At 48.1% G+C, this 20,351-nt stretch overlaps 1 protein-coding gene and 1 non-coding gene across 2 annotated transcripts in view; one reads left to right on the top strand and one right to left on the bottom strand.

Annotated features, from left to right (window-relative positions):
* Window positions 1–3,199: 3,199 nt before the first annotated feature.
* BRAP (BRCA1 associated protein) overlaps window positions 3,200–20,351 on the bottom strand; it is a 32,065-nt gene continuing 14,913 nt past the window's right edge. The window contains exons 8-12 of the mRNA XM_056107216.1: window positions 20,135–20,273; window positions 18,654–18,763; window positions 15,408–15,497; window positions 9,538–9,641; window positions 3,200–5,639 (exon numbers count right to left, since the gene is read on the bottom strand). Of these exons, the coding sequence (XP_055963191.1) occupies window positions 5,276–5,639; window positions 9,538–9,641; window positions 15,408–15,497; window positions 18,654–18,763; window positions 20,135–20,273 (807 nt within the window). The 3' untranslated portion in view covers window positions 3,200–5,275. The remainder of the gene's footprint in view (window positions 5,640–9,537; window positions 9,642–15,407; window positions 15,498–18,653; window positions 18,764–20,134; window positions 20,274–20,351) is intronic.
* LOC130016527 (U6 spliceosomal RNA) lies at window positions 10,257–10,359 on the top strand. The gene has a single exon (XR_008791238.1). It is a non-coding gene; the product is annotated as a U6 spliceosomal RNA (small nuclear RNA).

The raw sequence follows: 20,351 nt of genomic DNA on the forward strand, positions 1-20,351 counted from the left end.
CAGGAGGTGGAAAAAAACTTTTTAAAACCGTTCACCGAAAGGCAGCGCCATGCGCTTCTGCCGGCTCACAGAGGAGGGGGTGGAGGGGTGGGGATGCTGTTTCTCTGGTTCTGAAAAGCCACAGGACACTTGTTTGGACGAGGGTGAAGGGCCAGGGGGCCGCAGGGGGAGGAGAAGCCAGCATTTAGGAAGAGAGGAGTAGGAGAGAGCTTAGCCTTGCTCCGGCCAAGCAGAGCCAGGAATCTGGCCAACGAGAAAGTGCTGGGCTGGCAGCAGGGAGAGAGCTGCATGGACTTTCAGGAAAGATTCTGGGCCACAGCTTGGGGCCTCCTCCATCGGGCCAGGAAAACTTCTGGCCTGTTCCCACGTAATCGGAGTCAAATGTGGGGTGGGGGGAGGGTGGCCAGGGGCCCCCTGAGCCTTCTGGCTACAGAATCCCCACGCTCTACAGTTGGCTCCGGGCGGGATACCGGCCAGCTGGTGTTGCTGTTCTCAGCGTGGAAACACGAGGAAGCTGTTTTCCTGAGGCGTGCATTTTGGGAAGAGGATTTTCATCCCCCCCGCACCCCAAGGACAGGTGGGGTGGGGACATGGGGGACTGTGACGTGGCTCTCCTACCGCTGTCCTCTTGGCAAGCCCTCTGGGGCTCCGCGTTTCTGCACGGACAGAAAGCGATCCGTCGGAACGCGTGAGGGGAAAGCTTTCGGGAGACTGTCCATGGGGAATGGCGCTCAAGGAGCCTCTGGTGCTGTGTGACACGTCACGATTTGTTGGCTTTCTGTCGCAGTGTGGCGAGAAAGGGATCCGTCTCATCCCTCCTAAGTTTTCGCGTCTAGGTCTTTCCCCGGGATCTTTTCTTCTGCCCCTTCTTCTCTGTTAGCACCCAAGTCACTTGGTGCGAAGCACCATGTTAATGATGTCAAGTGACACAGGCAAGTTTCTGAAGTGGTGGCAACACCTCCTTCTTTTTAGGGCACTCGGCTCCTGACCGCCTGCAGGGAAGGCCCCAATGCTGGCCTCTAACAGGGCCCCAAAGCGGGGATAGAGAATTTCTAATTAGGAATGGATGCTGCTGGACCGCTCAGTGGGAACTTCTAAATGAAGGGACAAAGAGCCAAGGCCATGTGGCCTGGGACCTGCTGCCTGGGGAGACAGGTCGGAAGAGTCTGACGCTTCACCATCTATGGCCGTGCTACGGGGTTCCTTTCACCTTGGCAGAAAAACTGGCCCTTCACTCACGCTGAGCCTGGGGATCATAAACCTTCCTGTCCAGTGCGCTCTGACCCCCGACCCTGGGCAAAGGTCTCTGCTTTTATTTCCAGAAACTGGACGTGGAAGGAGTTTTGGGCCAGGGGATTGAGAACACGGTCTGAGAAAAAAAGACGCAAAGCCGTTTTCGTTCACTCACTGTGCTTGATAATTAGCCTCAGAGTCACAAATGTTCTCCGTACAGTGCCGCTCCGTGCCAGCACCCAAACCACATTTTCCAGATGATTCCAGTGAGAAGCTTCGACCCGGAGCAATTCCGCATTAGGCCCCAAAGACCACAGTCATCTTGTATAAAACAACAGATTGTTCATCTCTTCCCGGCCTTCTTAAGGCAGCAAGAATGCCAAATCCGGATTTAGAGCCAATGGCAGGGCCACTTTCTTGCTCTCCTCAGCTTCCAGAACTACAGTGAGAGACTGGCTGCTTCTGGTGCATAAGAGCACCGAACTAGAATGATTCTGAAATAGTTCTGGCTTCTGAAAGGACAACTTTCAAAATGAATGTCTGTTAGTACTGGCTTTTCTAAGTGAGCATTTTTCCGGGGGTGTATGTGATTTTCAGGGATAAAAGATCAAGTTACCAGGGAGAGGGAAATGGTTCCCACTAAGACAAGCAGTGGGTTCCCGTTACAAAGGAGCTAATGATGACATTCACCGGGAATAATCGAATAATCCACCACAATATGGGGACGGAGTGATAGCACAGCAGGTAAAGCGCTGGCCTTGCACGCGCCTGACCTGGGTTCGATCCCTGCCATGCCATATGGTCCTAAGCCCACCAGGTGTGATCCCTGAGCACCCCTGGGTGTGCTCCCCTCAAAATAAAAATATTGTCCACAATTCCCCTTCACTCAATCACCCAGAAGAGAAAGATGCCTTATATAATTTCCCTGTTCCCCCAAGACCCCCGGTGCAAACACAGGCTAACACAGTGCAGAATTTAGGGGCAATCACTCCTCATTAGATGGGGGAAGAACACTGGCCTTCGGGGTAAGGCCTAAGGGAGTCTCTGCCCCCAACTTCACTGCTTCCTGTGATTTCCACAATTTAACTTTTAAAAACCCCAGCTGCGGATGTGGTCGCCAGGCAGGGATGCTAAGGACTCGTTTCCAACATTCCCACAGGCCAGGGAGCACGAACGGCTTCCTCTGGTCTTGTACGGTGGTGGCCAAGCTACCACGGAGTCTGGAAATCAACGAATACCGTGGAGGAGCAAGGAGCCAGTACTGAAAGCTGCTGCGGAGGCCCGATGAGGCGGAACCACTGCCACCAAGCTAATTCCGCTTGATCTTGGAGAAAATAGCTTTCCTCAAATGCTGCGGAGGGTGCGTTCACCTTTCATCTAAGCCCATGGACGCCATCCCAGAAGCCAAAATTTGCCACCAGCCTCGGCAGCAGGGCATGGTGCTCAGTAGCCACGTCTGCGGAGGGTATTTGCAGCTCGTGTTTCCCCCTGGAATGAGGAGAGGAGGCTCCAAGGAGTGGCCCAAGGGTGTTCGTCTGCCATTCTCCAAATTCCCCCACTCCCCGTGCTGTTTCAGCGGCTTCTCTGCCCTTTCAGGGGCTTCACCGAGAAGCGGGGCAGGAAGCGTGTTGGTGCTCAGTACTACCCGGTGTATCCTGACAATTTACACTCGTGACGCATTCCAAAAATAAAGCAATCTCAGCTTGGTGGAGGGCCTGGAAAAAAGCCTCAGGTTTGCTTTGAGTTTGCAAGAGACGCGTGCGTTTGGTGTTCTATGAACCAGAGCCTCCCAATCCTGCTATATTTGGACTCCAGGGGGACAGAAAGACAGTCAAGCTGTTCACTGCATCGCAGCGAGCGGGGTTGTCGCTTCTGAAATATAGGCCACTGGCATGGCCTTGGAGTCTTTTAAGTCGGCCTCCCCAGAAAGGGTCAATCAGAGAGACACAAATTTCACACTGGGCAGTCTCATTTCAAAGTTTGGTTATTTTAATGCAATTATTGTTCAAGGTAGTGTGGATATGTTACGTGGTTCATTTTCAACCCCAAGAAAACACCAACAGCTTTTGTCTTATGTAATTTTGTAAAATCAAAGAAGACTCTGACCATTGAAAAAAAGGAAAACCAACATTTTCTTTAAATATCTCGGTAAGATTTTTTTCCCCCTGTAACATTTTTTTAAACCTTCAAGTAGTTTGGAAACATTTGCCTATTTCCTCCTGGCCCGGCGCTCAGCCTTTCGGAACTCTGATTCCTCCGATACTGAAAATCTGCTCTCCCCGCTGGTGGTAGGGCTGCTAGGTGGAGGTGAGCACTGAGAAATGAAAGAGTGAACAAGCTTTGCAAACTACTTCTAACCTTCTTCATTAGTATGCTACAATCCACCCCAGCTTCTGCAAGGTCAGACATGCAAGACAAATACTTGGCCAAAAAAGCAAGGTTCTAACTAGTGTAAAAATAGATTTTAAAGAAAATAGAATCTCTATAGGAAAGAGAATTAGGTTATGCTTTACATTCCCACGCTTGCTTTAAGAGAGTTGTAGATCCAAGTCCCGGGGGGGACTCAGAGGGTTGGTCTGCCCTAGGTAAAAACTGATAACTTCTGAGCACATTCATTTTGCAAAGTGACAGGTAAGGTTCTTTGGGAGATGCTGCAGCACATCCCATAAAAATGGATGCAGGATTATTCATACAGTTGGTGTCCTCAACAAGAAATCTGCGAGACATTTAAGTAAAGGGGATGAGGCTTATTCATAAGCTAAACAAGTCTGAAAAGTGATAATGTGAAAACTTTGGCTAATTATAAAGCAGAAAACCAACCCCATCATACACAGCCTGTCTCACTAACTTACCAGCGACCTTGTTTTGGAAGTGAAATTCCAACACAGGTTTGATGTGAATTTTGCTCAATGACTGAATATTCGAGACTGCTGGGCATTCCTCATTCTAGACAAAGTACACAACCTCTTTCTGTTGGTCCACAAGCATTCTATGACTCTTTAAAAGGGGTTCGGTTAAGATTCCAATTTTCAGATTTAGATACAGCCTTTGGTTATATCTGGAAAGCATAACTGAAAATCTGCCCAAGTCCCTCTAGCTGCAACCTGAACGTGCAGCCCGATCTTTTGTAAACATTCAGAAAACACTGATCCCAGAAAATACACAGCCAGCCAGAGGCTCTACCTTTTCCACAGAGGCGACAAACCTGCCTGCTTATTCCTGCTAGATGCTAAGAAGTCTACTCTTGAGATCCAGAGTGTGCAAAAAAACATGAAGGTTCCTCATGTGACGTTCAGAACGAAGTGGGGCGTCATCAAAAACAAAAGAAGGGGAGGCACCAATTTTCCTGCACTGGTTCGACTCAATCTGCCCTCAGTTGTTCTTTTTTTCCTGGCTGGCCCTGGAGCACAGAGAGGGCGGCTGGGGCTGCCGGGGCAGGTTTAGATAGACCCAGCCTCTTGCGACAGCATCCAGCCCATCCTTCCATTCCCGAAAGACAGGGATGGAATGGAAGATGCTAGGGAATTCTCATAAATGCTCAGGAGCTGGCAGGAACCTCTCTTTCAAGCAGCTGCAGTGACTTCAGGAAGATTTGGTGCTTTAGTGCGAGGTAATGTTGCCTTTGAGGTCACGCGCACACACACACACACACACGCACGCACACACACACACACGCGCGGAATAGTCTTAAACCGACCCCAGAACTAACGTTAAATGTACAACTCAATAAATACAATGAAGAAATGCACAGCAGAGTGGGGGCATCTATCAGGGAGGAAGGAGGCGAAATGGGCAAGAGAATGTCTGAGGTCGGTGCAGCCCTCTGGCCGGAGAGCAGACCCCTTCGGCAAACGTCCGTGTCCATCGGCTCCTACTCGGCCGCCCTCACCCTGCTGTGCCACTTGCCAGCAAATCAAAGACCCGAACAACTGCGGCTCGATGCTCACTTGTACTTTTTAGGGCCCACCCTCACATGTAGCGGAGGACCCGGCGCAGTCGGGGGTGCCAAGGACAGTCTCCGGGCTGCGGGCTGCTCTGAGGGTCACTTGCCCCGCTTGCTGCGGCCCTTCCTGGAGGGCAGCTTCCCGCCGCTCCCCGAGCTGGGGGCGCTGGGGGCTGAGGCCATGGCGATGTTGATCTGACCCTCCTGGATCTCCTGCCGGGTCTCGGCGGGCAGGTGGTTGATCTTCTGCTGCGCCTCCAGGTAGAACATGACGTCGCGCAGCTGCTCCTGGATCTCAGTGATCTGCAGGTCCTTCTGGTCGCAGGTCTCCTTCAGCGCCCGCTCCTCCTCCTTCAGCTGGTTCTGCAGGAGGACCTGGTTGGCGCGCAGACACTTGTTCATTTCCTGCTCCTCCTTGAGCTCGGTCGTGAGTTTGGCCACTTTCGTGTTCAGCTGTGTGCACCTGTTGTCAGACAGAGGAAACATGTGTCTTAAGACGTGCTGACAGGGGCTGGAGCGATAGCACGGCGGGTAGGCCTTGCACACGGCCAACCCGGGTTCGATTCCAGCATCCCATATGGTCCCCCGAGCAGCACCAGGGGTAATTCCTGAGTGCAGAGCCAGGAGCAACCCCTGTGCATCGCCAGGTGTGACCCAAAAAGAAAAGAAAAAAAAGACGTGCTGACAGACAGAGACAGAGAGAGAAGAAAAGCGCCTGCCATAGAGGCAGGCGGGGGTGGGGATTGGGGGCTGATGGGAGGGAACCTGGGGACACTCGTGCCGGGGAATGTACACTGGTGGAGGGATGGGTGCTGGAACACTGTATGACTGAAACCTGGTCACAAACAGCTTTGTACGGGTCTATCTCACAGTGATTCAATCAAGAAAGTAAAATTGAAAAAATAAACATAAAAGGTAAAATGTGCTGACAGTTTTCTTTCTGCTCGGGGAGCGAACAGAGGGGCCCTGACCGCAGAATTCGCTTAGGGTAACCGCCCCATTGCAACAGCCACACAAAGCTAGAATTTTGCTCTAGTTAACACAAGCGCACATTCAAGACCAGGACATTTCAGTAGCAGAACTGCTGTTATTCATGGCAAAAATGCTAATGTCTCGCTCTCTGCTTTGCAGTCACTGGTTAAGCAGGGGGGCTTAGAGATGACAGACATGATAAAGAAGTTATGAGGCAAAGTGACATTCTTGGAGAGTCAAGTGTTCTGACCTCACTGCATTTGCTGGAGAAGGATTTAAGATTAGGGAGTGCCCCATTCTTGATGTTCAAGCTTACTCACAAGTAAAGAATTATAAATTGAAATGCCATTTGAGACACCAGTTTTACATATCAGAATGCCAAACACTCAATAAATGTGGAAAAAGGGGCACTCCCTCACAGTGGCACTGCATGGGAACTGGCATAAGCTCTTTGAAAGTCAACTCAACAATATCTATGGAAAAAAGGATTCCATAAGCCTTTGGACACAGCTACTTTATTTCCAGGAATGGCTCCTATTCAATAGGTTTGGTCGAGAGTGAACAGAACATAGTACTGAAGCTCACCTCAGTACTATTAATAGTAGACAAGTTAGATGTTCCTCAATAGAGAACTGGCTAAAATTATTTGGAGGTCTTCATACTATGAGTAACACACAGTCACCACAAGTATCAGGCATGCGAGAATTAAAAAAAAGGTGTGAAACAATACTTTTACCAGTATGATAACTTCTATTTTAAATTTTATTTGGTGTGGGGGCTGTACCTGGTGGTGCTCAGGGCTCACTCCTGGCAGGGCTTGGCGGGGGACCATATGAGGTACTGGGGATTAACAGCAGGTAGGCTGCATGCAAGGTAAATACTTTATCCACTGTACTGTCTAGCTCTCAGCCAGCCCCAACTTGTAATTTCTTTAATACAGTTCAATTTATTAGATTACTCAGAGTATAGAATTTTTTTTCTTTTTTGGTACTAGGTATCAGATCCAGGGCTTCATACATACAAAACACGTGCTATACAAGCCACACACCCCCACCCCCAGTGAATGCTATTAGTATTTTCAACAGTTAAAAATAAAAATCTTGGGGCTGGACAGATAGCACAGCAGGTGGGACGTTTGCTTTGCACGCGGCCGGCCCCGGGTTCGATTCCCAGCATCCCATATGGTCCCCTGAGCACTGCCAGGAGTAACCCCTTGTGCATCATTGGGTGTGACCCAAAAAGCAAAAAAGAAAAAAAAAATTCTAGGGGCTGGAGCGACAGCACAGCGGGTAGGGCATTTGCCTTGCACGCGGCCAAACCAGGTTCAATTCCCAGCATCCTATATGGTCCCCTGAGCACCGCCAGGAATAATTCCTGAGTGCAGAGCCAGGAGTAACCTCTGTACATCACCATGTGTGCCCCCCACACCCCCCAAAAAATATCTAGTTCACTTCTGCTTGTGGTAATAAAGTTTTAGAAATGGTAGTGATAGTTAAAGACACTACTGACTTATACTTAAAAATAGTCACGGGGCTGGAGAGAGGGCTCAGGTGGGCAAACACTCACCCTGCATGCAGCTGACCCGGGTCTGATCCCCAGCACCCACATCCGGTGCCCTGAGCAACACCAGCATTAATTCCTGCGCAGAGTCAGAAACAGCCCAAGTTCTGCTGAGTGTAGCCACCCTTCCCTGCTGTAAAAAAGTCAAATGGGGGCCTGGGAGAGAGTGCGGGGTGAAGGGCTTGCCTCTCAAGTGGCTGACCCTGCTCTGACCTCTGGCACTGCATCTGGTCCTCCAACACCACCACGAGTGACCTCTGAGCAGAGCCAGGAGAAGCCCCTGCGCATTGCTGGGAGTAGCTCCAAGAACCTTCTCAACTGGCAAAAAGGTCAAATTTTATGTTTCGGATTTTATTGCCAAAAGTCCAAAACGTTATTAAAAAAAAAATCTACATTTTGACAATGGGGAAAAATGGATGAAAGATATATGGGCATTTTTTGCATGATTTTTATAACCTTTTAATAACTCTAATATTTAGGACAAGAAAGGTGCTTTGTCTTTTTTTTTTTTTTTTTTTGGTGAGAGAGTGTTTTGGCTCACACCCAGTGGTGCTCAGAGAACCATTAAGTAGTGCCAGGGTTTAAACCGGCTATTCCCACACACAACACACAAAGTGTGTGGTAAGCCTATTGAGCTATGTCTCTAGTCCATAAAAGGTTTCTTTAAAAACAAAACAAAAACAAAATTAAGGTCCCAGGCCCTCATATGTGAGACAGGTGATCTACTGCCGAACTACAGTCCTGAAACTAAAAGTACTTTTGTTTTGTTGAGGCTCACCTGGCAATGCTCAGGGGACCATATGGGAAGCCAAAGATCAGTCCGAGTCAGCAACATGCAAGGCAAGTGCCGCCCCCCCACATCTCTCTGGCCCCTAGAAATACTTTTGGGTTTTTATTTAAGGGAATGAATAATTATTCCCTTAAACTGACTTTAGATCCATTTGTCTGGAGGAAAAAAACCCCAAAAATCACTCATAGGGTTGGAATATTTTGGGTAAGACACTTGGCCTTTCACACAGCTGAGCAGTGTTTGATCTCTTGGCACTACAAGGCCCACTGAGGACAGCCTGGTGTGGCCAAGACACCCCCACAAAGTTGCACCCCCTCCCATCCAATTATTTCTGCAGGTATAATTTAAACCAGAAAGCCAATTTTCAATAGGAGCATCCGTCTCCCAAAATAACAGGGTCCTGCCCGTTGTATTTTTTTTTTTTTTGCTTTTTGGGTCACACCCGGCAATGCTCAGGGGTTATTCCTGGCTCTGCACTCAGGAATTACTCCTGCCGGTGCTCAGGTGTTTTTGTATGCAGGAGACCTACCTGGGTTTGAGCCCTGGTACCACATGGTCCTCCCAGCACTGCAAGGAGTGTGACTCCTGAGCACCAAATCAAAAAGATAAACTGAATTCCACCAGATGGGGCCAAAATAGTGCAGGAATCCATGCTGCATTCCACATGATGGCCCTCAGCCCTGAGATACTAGATTTGAGTTTTCATTTGTTTGGGGGCCACAGCTGGCTGTGCTCCGGTGCTATTCTTGGCTCTGAGCTCAGGGATCGCTCCTAGTGGGCTCAGGGGACCTTGTGGGGTGCTAGGGATTGAACCTGGATGGATTGCATACAGGCACATGCCTTCCCTGCTGTACTGTACTATCACGTCTGGTGGCCCCGGAGATACCAGGCTTTTAATAAACAGTAAGTTACAGTAAATTTGCTCCTGAATAGTGCCCCCTGAAAACTGGAGCATTTTCAAAGAAATTAAGGAGATGACACAGAAATTATCTTTCACCATACACAATGCCAATTAAAGAACAGACTGAATTATACCTACTTTCTTTCCACAGATTGCTTTTCTTTTAGGAGGTCATTTAGTCTGTGCTCCAGGTTATCACATTTCTCAATTGTTTCTTTAAATTTGGTCTTCATGTTGTTTATCTGAAAAAGCAAATAGAAATCACTTTCATCGCATCAGTAAAAAGGTGTCTGTGCTAACTTTACATTCTTTCAAATTACCTACACATTTACTTTATGTATCTAGACATTTACTGCAATACAAAGAGACCCTTGAGAGAAAGTAAATGCCATTTACTACTTAAATGCCATTAATCCTATTTTTCTGTACCAGGATCAACAAGGGATCAGGAATTGCTAAGTGTCAAGAGGTACTGCTCAAAAGTCAAAAAGCATGTCAGTGGAGCCGATGACCTGTTGAGTCCAGATCAGACTGGGATTAGTCGCACGCCAAGACTTAACTCTGTACTATCTCTCTAGCCCCCAGACTACATTATCTTAAACAGTTAAGGGAATTTACAAATCCTGCACTGTGTGCCAATCATCCTAGTTGAGGGCCTGTTAAGCCCAGCTGGGTAGAAACTGTATTCACACAGGTACACATAGATCTATGAACAGTGGAAACGTTCAACTCTACTGCTCAGCGGAAGAAGAGGAGGAGGGAGAGTAGAGGAGATGAAAGTAAGAGAAACTAAAGGGTCCTGTCGATGGCCCAGTGGCAAAATGCAATTTTGTTGTGGGCTCAAGAGACAGTATAGTGCTCGCTTCGGCAGCATATACTAAAACTGGAATGATACAGAGAAGATTAGCATGGCCCCTGTGCAAGGATGACACGCAAATTCATGAAGCGTTCCATATTTTTATGGAGAATGGGCACTGGTGGAGGGATGAGTATTTGATCATTGTATAATCGAAACCCAAGCACAAAAATTTGTAAGTCTACAACTGTACCTCATGGTGTTTCACTAATAAAAATTAAAAAAAAAAAAAAAGACAGTAGACTGGGTTGGAGCAATAGGAAGGGTGTTTGCCTTGCACGCGGCCAACCTGGGTTCAATTCCCAGCATTCCATATGGTCCCCTGAGCACTGCCAGGAGTAATTCCTGAGTGTAGAGCCAGGAGTAACCTCTGTGCGTCGCTGGATGTAACCCAAAAAGCAAAAAAAAAAAAAAAAAAGAGAGAGACACACAATATAGGGTGTAGAACACCTGCCTTGCATGTGGCATGTGTCCCACTTGGGTTTGATCCCTGGCACCATATACGGTGCCCTGACCATTAAAAGGAGTAATCCCCAAGTATGGAGCAAGGAGTAAACCCTGGGCACAGCAAGGTGTGGCCTCCCCTCTAAAAAAGAAATTAACTTTAGACAACTCCCATCAAGTTGGAAGAACATGCTCCTCTAACTTTTTTGCTTGTCTTGGGACCACACCGGTGATGCTCAGGAGTTACTCCTGGCTCTGCACTCAGGAATCACTCCTGGCAGGCTTGGGGGACACTGGGGATTGAATCTGCATTGGCCCCTTGCAAGGCAAGCACCTTACCCTCCATACTATTGCTCCTGCCCTATTTTTAATACATTTTAAAATGTTTTAAATATGGGGGCCGAAGCCATAGTACAACGTGTAGGGTGTTTCCCTTGCACGCAGACAACCCGGTTTTGATCCCTGAAGTTCCACCGGGTTCCCAGAGCACTGCCAGGGATGATTCCTGAGTGTAGAGCCAGGAGTAACCTCTGAGCATTGCCAGGTGACCCAAAAAGCCAAAAAGAAAAAAAAAATTGGAGAGGAAAATTAAAATTCATCTGAAGATTTTTTTTCTCTTTAGTTTTTTTGGGACATATAAAAAAAACAAAAAGATCACTTTTTTTGCTTTTTGGGTCACACCCAGCAATGCTCAGAGGTTACTCCTGACTCGTGCACTCAGGAATTATTCCCGGCAGTGCTCGGGATACCATATGGGATGCCGGGAATCGAACCCAGGTTGGCCACATGCAAGGCAAATGCCCTCCCCACTGTGCTATTGCTCTATCCCCTTCCTTTATTTTTATTATTGATGATACTGTGAAGACCAGGGGCTGCTGAAGTATTCACCCATTCTCTAAAAAAATTAATCAATTAAAAAAATTTTATATAGAGAAAGAGGTAAAGTTTAAATTTGGGGGGAAATAAGGGAGTCCCACACCTCGCGGTTTTCAGGGATGACTCCTAGTAGTGCTCCCGAGACTACATGCTGTGTCGGGTTCACATGTAAGGCAAGGGCCTTCCTCCTGTACTCTCTCTGGCCATGGTGCTCACCAAAGGTTCTAGAGCTGGTGGCAGGGCTTGCACTCTTACCTACAGCACAATTTACGAGGGTCACTACAAACTCACACACCTACCCGGAAAAAGCTGAGCTTCGGAAAAAAGAAAAAAAATGAAGACAAAAGTCGAAAAGTTGCATTTCCTGGTGGTGGTGCTACCTGCCTGTTTTTTTTTTAACTTGTGCTGTTCAGTGGGGATCGCACCCCTTTTTATGGGACTATACTGCCCAGCTGTGGTGCAACAGAAATCATTGTGGCACCAGAGAACAGAGCTGCCAGGTTTGTGCTTGGCACGTGTGGGGATGCAGGGATTTGACCTTGTGACCATATTTGTGCAAGGCAAATACTCTTCTAAGTTCCTATGCGATTCCTCTGGCCCAGAACCTGTGAATAATGAACACTGTCCTCTGGGCGAGAGGTAATCCGGCGAGCAGAAGGCTACATTGCACCAAACCCCAGAATCCCCTGTGGTCCCCTGAGCATAGCTGGGAGTCGTTCCTGAGTGCAGAGCAAGCCTGGAGTAACCCCTGAGCATGACCGGGTGTGGCAAGAAAAACCCAAAAACCCCAAAACTGTCCCTAAATTCTGAAAATGCCCCCTAGGGTCCTGCTTACTGAAAGCTTCCAAGTGCTCAGTGGTTTTTGTATAGCTCAGGGCTCCGCACCGGACGGAAACCCAGGAGGGCACAATCTGGGCCTCCATCTGGGCCTACCATCAGACCATTTTCTCCTCGACCCACTGGAGCAGCCAATCTCCTGCCTTACCTGCCCCCCACTTTTGGGGGGCTATACCCAGCAATGCTCAGGGTTTACCCTAGCTCTGTACTGAGGGGTCACATTCGAGGCCAGAAACAGAACCCTCGAGTTACCATATCTAAGGCGCGTGCCCTTCCCACCACACTCTCTCCCAGTGCCCTTCCCTTTGTTTAGGGCTATCTGGCAACGACTACGGGTCACACACTTCCGCTGCGATGTTCGCTGGGAGTTTCCCTGGAGGCCGTGGAACTTGCTGGAGGCCGCACACATCTGGCCCTGGTGCACTCAGGACTGCATCCTTGCTGCTGCGTCAGATTCCCAGCAGCAGTGCCCCTGGTACTGCACTGAGTGTCTGGGATCCAACTCCTGGCACTGTGCCTGCCAGGCAGGCGCTCTACAGCTGACCTCACCACTGGCCCCTGAGCCAGCAGCACCTTCTGTGAAGAACGTGGTTAAAATGTGAGTGCCGCTGCCCTGAGGTCAGCCGTCCCTGTGGTGACCTTGGAGGCCTCTGTGACTCCCGGTTTCACTCCTGTCCATTGCAAAGAACCATCTTGCTGCCTCCGCGCCTGCAGTCTCTCCTGAAAGCAGCTGTTCCCAAGTTGCCAAACCAAATGGCTGACTCAGATTACAAACCCTCGGGTCTAGAGTGCAATTGTTTTAATGGAATTGCACAAGGCATTAGGAAAAACCGGACTCAGTTAACAAAAAGCGAAATCGCTCCAACCTCCAAATAACCTGCCTATTTAAGCAAGCCTCTCGGGCACAGGGATCAGAGGGCACAGGGGGAAGGTGCTTGCCCTGCACGTAGAGAATGCCTGTCACAACATACGGTCCACTGGACACTACCAGGAGGGATCTTTTTCAACGATATTTTTTTAGTGCACACCCAAGTCGCATGTGTTTGAGCCACACCCAGCAGTGTTCTGGGACGTAGATGGGCTGGCGAGGATGAGTGCAAGGCCGTCGCCCTGGCAGCTGCACCATCGCCTGCCCTGTGGAGTGAGCCTTGGGCACAGGTGTTAGTCCAGAGCGCCACAGGGCACGGCCCAGAGCCCTCCTTCACCCCATCAACAACCAAAAAACCCGCACCAAATATTCGAGCCCTTCAATACAAGGTTTCTTTTAAAAAATTTTCCAAGGTACATACCAGGTATTTTATTTCTTTATAAGGTTTTGGGCCACACCTGCTGTATTCAGGGAATCACATACAGAGCTCTTTACCCATTGTACTACATTCCCAGGGAATTTTCTTTTTTTGGGGGGTGGGTGTCCCACACCTGTAGTGCTCATGACTTATTCCTAGCTCTGCACTCCAGGGGTCACTCCCACAGGCTTGGGGAACCAAACAGGGTGCTAGGATTCAAATCGAGGTCTGCCATCTGAAAGCGATTCTGTACCCGCTGTACTATCACTCTGGCCCTTGGCTTTTAAAATATTGCTTAATTTTTTAAAAAAGAAGCCCACATCCGGCAGTGCTCAGCGCTTACCCCTGGCTCTGAAACGCAGGCAACAATTCTGGCATGGGTCAGGGGACCATGTCAGGGGCTGAACTAGGGTCAGCCACATGTAAGGCAAGTGCCCCTACCTGCTGCAGAATTGCTTCGGCCCCAGTATTTAATTTCTCAACTGAATAAAAAGCTCAGAATGCAGTGAAATTTTGTTTTTATTTTTTTTTTTGCTTTTTCGGGTCACACCTGGCGACGCACAGGGGTTCCTCCTGACTCTGCACTCAGGAATCAGCCCTGGCAGTGCTCAGGGGACCATATGGGATGCTGGGAATCGAATCTGGATTGGCCGCATGCAAGGCAAACGCCCTACCCGCTGTGCTATTGCTCCAGCCCCTGCAGTGAAATTTTAATAATTTCTTCTTGGTCTACCACTCCTAATTGAGAATACATGTCTGCTTCCTCTTCCTTCTTAAATCATGCTTACTTTGCAGTAGTTTGTCTCTGCCTTTCCCTTTTGCCAATTTTCACTCATCATAACACAGAATTTCTTGTTCACTAATATTGCCTAGAGATATGTCTCTAATATGGTGATATTTGAGGTGTTTAGACTTTTCTGGAATTCTGGTTCTTTGTTTTTGGGTCACACCTGTGTTCAGAAGTTACTCCTGGCTCAGCACTCAGGGAAAGCTCCAGGCGGTGCTCTGGGGACCATATGGGGTGCTGAGGACCATACCTGGGTCAGTCATGTGCAAGGCCAGTGCCCTCCCCACTGTACTTATTGCTCAGGTCCCCTCTCTGAAATTCTGATCCATAGTTAGATTTTACAGACGACCCAACTGAGCGACCCCCATGTTTATGTACTTATTTTTTGGGTTTTTTTTGGGGGGGTCACACCCAGCAATGCTCAGGGATCACTCCTAGCTGTGAGCTCAGGAACTAAAAACTGGCGGTGCTCAGGGGGACCATATGAGATGCTGGGAATCGAACCCAGGTCAAGGTGCAAGGTGAATGTCCTACCGGCAGTAGTATTGCTCTGCCCCACCCCAGCTTTAATGAGACATAAACGACGTATAACAAAGGTATTTGAAAAAGGTAAAAAGAGGATTTCCTTATCTGCTGATCAACAGAGGGGGATTTTCACAGAAGCCTGGGGAGGCCCATACATGGCCGTTTTGATTGACTACTCTTGGCTCTGTGCTCTGTGACAGCTCCTGGAGGTGCTGAGGCAGACTGGGGGGATGGGGAAGGTAGTCAGGCAGTAAGTAACAGGAACTCAGGCCTCTGGCATGCAGAGCCAGAGTGCAGCCCGGTGAGCCTTCTTGGTGCAGAACTCCAAGCCTGCCTTTCCCCACCCCAGCGTTGGCCCTGCCACATGCAGCTCTGGCCCCAGAAACCAGAAACTCACCTCCTCCGCCGTGTCCTTCTCTATCCGGACTATCTTGTTTTCCCAGTAGATTCGCTGCGATTCCAGCTGACTTGTTAGTAAATATGAATACTAGAAAAACAGAGAACACCAAAGCTTAAGTTATTATTGTCACTCTGAAATCCAATTAAAATCTAACTTTAACCTAACTTTATGTTTTGAGGGGTGGGGGGCTGTCAGGGTGGTACACCGGTGGTGCTCAGGGCTTACTCCTGACTCAGTGCTCAGGGATCACTCCTGGTGAGCTCAGAAGACCAAATGGACTGCTAGGGATCAAACCTGGTCAGCTGCATGCCAGACTAGCACCCTAACTGCTGTACTATCACACCAGTCCCTGAAACCTGACTTTTTTTTTCTTTCTTTCTTTTAGGGTCATACCCGGCGATGCACAGGGGTTACTCCTGGCTCATGCACTCATGAATCACTCCTGGCGGTGCTTGGGGGACCATATGGGATGCTGGGAATTGAACCCGGGTCAGCCACGTGCAAGGCAAACGCCCTACCCGCTGTACTATCGCTCCAGCCCACTGAAACCTGTCTTTTAACAGACCTACAGAATTATAAGAATTCTCATCATAGTGGATGGTATGTCTTCATTCCCCTCACAAACCAGGCCACAGAGATTAATAAATATCCTCCTGATCTTCTGGGACTTACAACCTAGTCTAAGACAAGAGAGAAATATGAAATATGTTTATTTCAGAAATATCTGAAATATGTTTATTTTTGTTTTGGGTCCACACCCAGCAGTGTTCAGGATTTAAGTCTGGCTCTGTGCTCAGGGATAATCCCTGGCGGGCTTGGGCAATTTGGGGTACTAGGGATCAAACCAGGGTCGTCTGCTTACAAGGCAAGTGCCCTGCTTGCTATACTATCTTTCTGGCCCCCTACACATACTTAAAATTAATATGGAAGTTACTCACTCTAAACCAGCAGTGAAGAGCCTAAAGGCTCAGGAAATCATGTGATCTGGCCCTGCTACATGATGAGACAGACATATATGCTTCTTGTAAGCTGTCCACAGCCATCTACTTGTATTGTGTAACCCACAAATAATCTTACATATATCCGAATGGCCCTGGGCAGAAAAAAGGTTCTCCACCCATGAATGTTCAAATGACAGATCTAAACTTTTCCCTCTATCAATTTATTTATTTATTTATTTATTTATGGTTTGGGGGCCACACCTTGTGGTGCTCAGAGGTTATTCCTGGATCTGCACTCAGGACTCACTCCTGGCAGACTCGAGGGATCATATGGGGTGCTGGGGGATCTAACACAGGTTGGCTGAGTGTTAGACAGATGCCCTCCCACTGTACGATTGCTCTGACCCCTCAATATAATTATAAACGGTAACACTAAACTATTTTTTTGGCTTTCTGGATCATAGCCGGCGATGCTCAGGAGTTACTCCTGGCTCTGCACATAGGAATTAGTGCTGGTAATGCTCAGGGGACCGTATGGGATGCCAGGAATCAAACCCAGGTCAGCCGCGTGCAAGGCAAGTGCCCTACCTGCTGTACTATCGCTATGGCCCCGACACTTGCCCTCTCTGTTTGTTTTGGTTTTGGGGTTATGCATGCCTGCCTCTGCACTCAGGGATCACTTCTGGCTCAGAGGACCATAAGAGATGCCAGGAATCAATCCTGAGTCGGTCACATGCAGGGCAAGCACCCTACCCACTGTACTATCTCTCACGCCCAGACATCAGCCTTTTTTTTTAAATCATATGTTATGACCAAGTAGGATTTATTACAGACAAGCAAGAGTAGCTTAACATATACAAATCAAATGGATATACTATAATAGGCAAAGCAAAAATTATGATAATTATCAATAGATACTAAGAGAATATTTGAGAGGCTGACTGACAGTACAACAGGTAGGGCATTTGCCTTGCATGCAGCCAATCTGGGTTCAATCCCCTGTACACCATATGGTCTCCTAAGCCCACCAGGAGCGATCCCTAAGTACAGAAGAGGCATGAGTAAGCTCTGAGTACCACCGGGTTTGGCAAGATCAGCCTTCTGCACTGAATCTATCAGATTTTAAGACTAGAGGGCTGGAGAGATAGTCCAGCAGGTAAGGAGCTTGCCTTGCACATGGTCAACCCAGGTTCGATCCCTCAGCTTCCCATACGGTTTCCCAAGCACTGTCAGAAGTAATTCCTGGGACAGGAGTTACCCCTGAGCATTGCTGAGTATAGTCCCAAACCAAAGAGTCTGGCGATATGAGGACAGGGATGTGACTCAGCAGAAGACCACTTGCTTAGACAAGTTAGGCCTGGTTTTCATCCGTGATACAACAAAATACAAACATTCCTCTCAAGGCAAAGGTATTTGTTTTTCATAATAATCGTATTTCTGAGAAATCAATAAAGAACTCACAAAATTTATACTACATCAATTTTAGAATAGGTGAAATTTAGTGCAAGGGAGAAATATCAGGTTATAATAATTTGTTTCCTGAAATACATTCATAAGCAAAGAAGGCTTTTGATATATTAGTCTCAACTTCATATACTGCCAGCCAATATTATGAGAAAGTTTCCTGGGCATGGAAAGATTTTATTTGGGTTGCCTCATTCTGATCAAGCTTGCTCAGTTTCTAGCTGCCACTGTGAGGCCAAATGGGAGAGTTTTAATTTATTTTTTGGTTTTATTGGGCTGGAGCGATGGCACAGTGGGTAGGGCGTTTGCCTTGCACTCGGCCCACTTGGCTGACCCAAGTTCGATTCCTTTGCCCCTCTTGGAGAGCCTGGCAAGCTACCGAGACTATCTCGCCTGCATGGCAGAGCCTGGCAAGCTACCCGTGACGTATTCGATATGCCAAACACAGTAACAACAAGTCTCTCGATGGAGACGTTACTGGGCCCGATCGAGCAAATCGATGAACAAACGGGAGGACAGTGCCACAGTGCTAGTAGACAAAAACCTTATTTCTGAGTTTGAGACAACTAGGAGTATCACAATGAAATTAAAGCACAGTGAAACTTCGAATGTTGGACATTCGAAAGTTGGGTGGTGATCAGAAAGCTGGATAGAATGAAACAGTTTCAATAATTCTTCACAGCAAGAATAGAATTTCAAAAAAAAATTGCATGCAGGGTAAATGAAAATATCAAAAGTTCAAACTCCCTTTCAAGTTAGAATATTAAAAAGCAAGTAATATAAAAAGCAAGTGAAAAGCAAGTAAGTAACCCACAATATTACTGAAGAAATACCTTACCTCTAACTGTAAGGCATCAATTTTCTCTTCCTGGCAAGTATCACCCTCACATTCATACTGCACTATTTTCCCGTCGGTTTTACTTGCAACCAGTCGATGGACATAATTATCTGAAAAACAGAAATGGAGTCACCCAAGCATGTTCCTCCAGACTGAAAAAATACCTCTCAATATTTTTTGTCTTTTCTAAATTTTATTTTAGGCATCATGGTTTATAAAACTTAATGTAGGGGTTCACACATAAAACACTGTAGCAACACACCCTCCACTAACTCCATATACTTTCACCTCTGGCATTATCATCATCACTGTCATACTTCTGGGACCATGCCAGGCAGCTCTCAGGGCTAATTCCTGGACCTAATGTAGTGTCGGGTATCAAATCTGGACTGGTCTCACGTAAGGCAAACACCTTACCCACTGTACTATCTCTCCGGTGCCAACATTTTTATTTTCACAGCTCTAGATGCAAGACTCCACAGTATCTCCTTAAGAGTGGGATGAATCAGAGTTTTACTATTTACTTGTTCTGGTTTTGGGGAAACACACAACAGTGCTTAGGTGGTGCTCTGTGCTCTTAAGGGCTCACTCCTGGTGGGACTCTGACCCAGGCAGGTCGTGCAAGAACCTTCCCCACTGCCCCCCTCCTCCTGTCCTATCTCTCTCGCCCTGAGTCATTTGACTTTTAAGAAGAGTCCCAGAGAGGAGTGGAAGTATTAACTCTCTCTACAGTGTGGAATTCTGGCTAGTCAGAGGACATGTGTCCTGGAGAGGAACCATGAGAATTTGAATGTGCCACAGCCGTGGGAGATTTCAAGCTGTGCATGTAAAGATGGTGGCTGGTCCTGGAGGTCTTTGGCTGCCGGAGCCCTGGTCGGGGCGGGGAGGAAAGCTCAACCCGCTCCCCTACAAGGGGCCCCGGCGGCGAGGACAGTCAGGCGCGGGGGCAGGAGACTGCACTGTTCTCTTCCGGGAACTGGTTTTTATAGTCTGAGTCTTGGCCGCTGATGGGATTACACGGCGCTAGGTGGCCAGTTGGTGGGTGTGACCCCCGCCTACTGGAATTTGGAGGATCTAGGTGGAGGATGCTCAGCCCAAATGCGAGTAGGCTTGGAGATCTCGGAACCAGTTCTCAGAACCAGTTCCCAGAACCACGCGGCCGCATTTGCAGCCGCGCGACATCTTACTATGACATCTTATTATCTCATTCCTACTTTGGACAAATTGGCCTGCCCACACAGCAGAGTCTGGCAAACTCCCTGTGACGTAGCCAATATGCCAAATACCAGTAACAATGATGGGTCTCATTCTCCTAAAGAGCCTTGAATATAATCTCAGGGCTAGGATGAAGGAGATGTTACTGGGGCCTGCTCGAGGCAATCGACGAATAACAGGATGATTTGTGATTTTGATTTTTGTGCATGTAAAGAGGCCCTGAGGGAGTGTCCACAGGAACGGCTGCAGCGGGAAATGCTCCGTACCTCCAGCGTAGTCCCAGACGCGGTGGTTGGTGAGCTGCATGGCGTAGGTGTGCTGGGTCTCCTCAAAGTGCTTGTACGCGTGCCGACTGACATATCGCCCGCAGCCTATGTGGCCGCATATTAAGCAAATCCAAAGGTTCTGCCGAGAAGGTAAGATCTTAATTACAATTTTAAAGTCAGAAAGGAGTATGAGGAATATGTGGTCAGGCCCACTCGG

The sequence above is a fragment of the Sorex fumeus genome, unplaced genomic scaffold (assembly GCF_029834395.1).
Source record: "Sorex fumeus unplaced genomic scaffold, SorFum_2.1 ptg000155l, whole genome shotgun sequence".
Classification (NCBI taxonomy): domain Eukaryota; kingdom Metazoa; phylum Chordata; class Mammalia; order Eulipotyphla; family Soricidae; genus Sorex; species Sorex fumeus.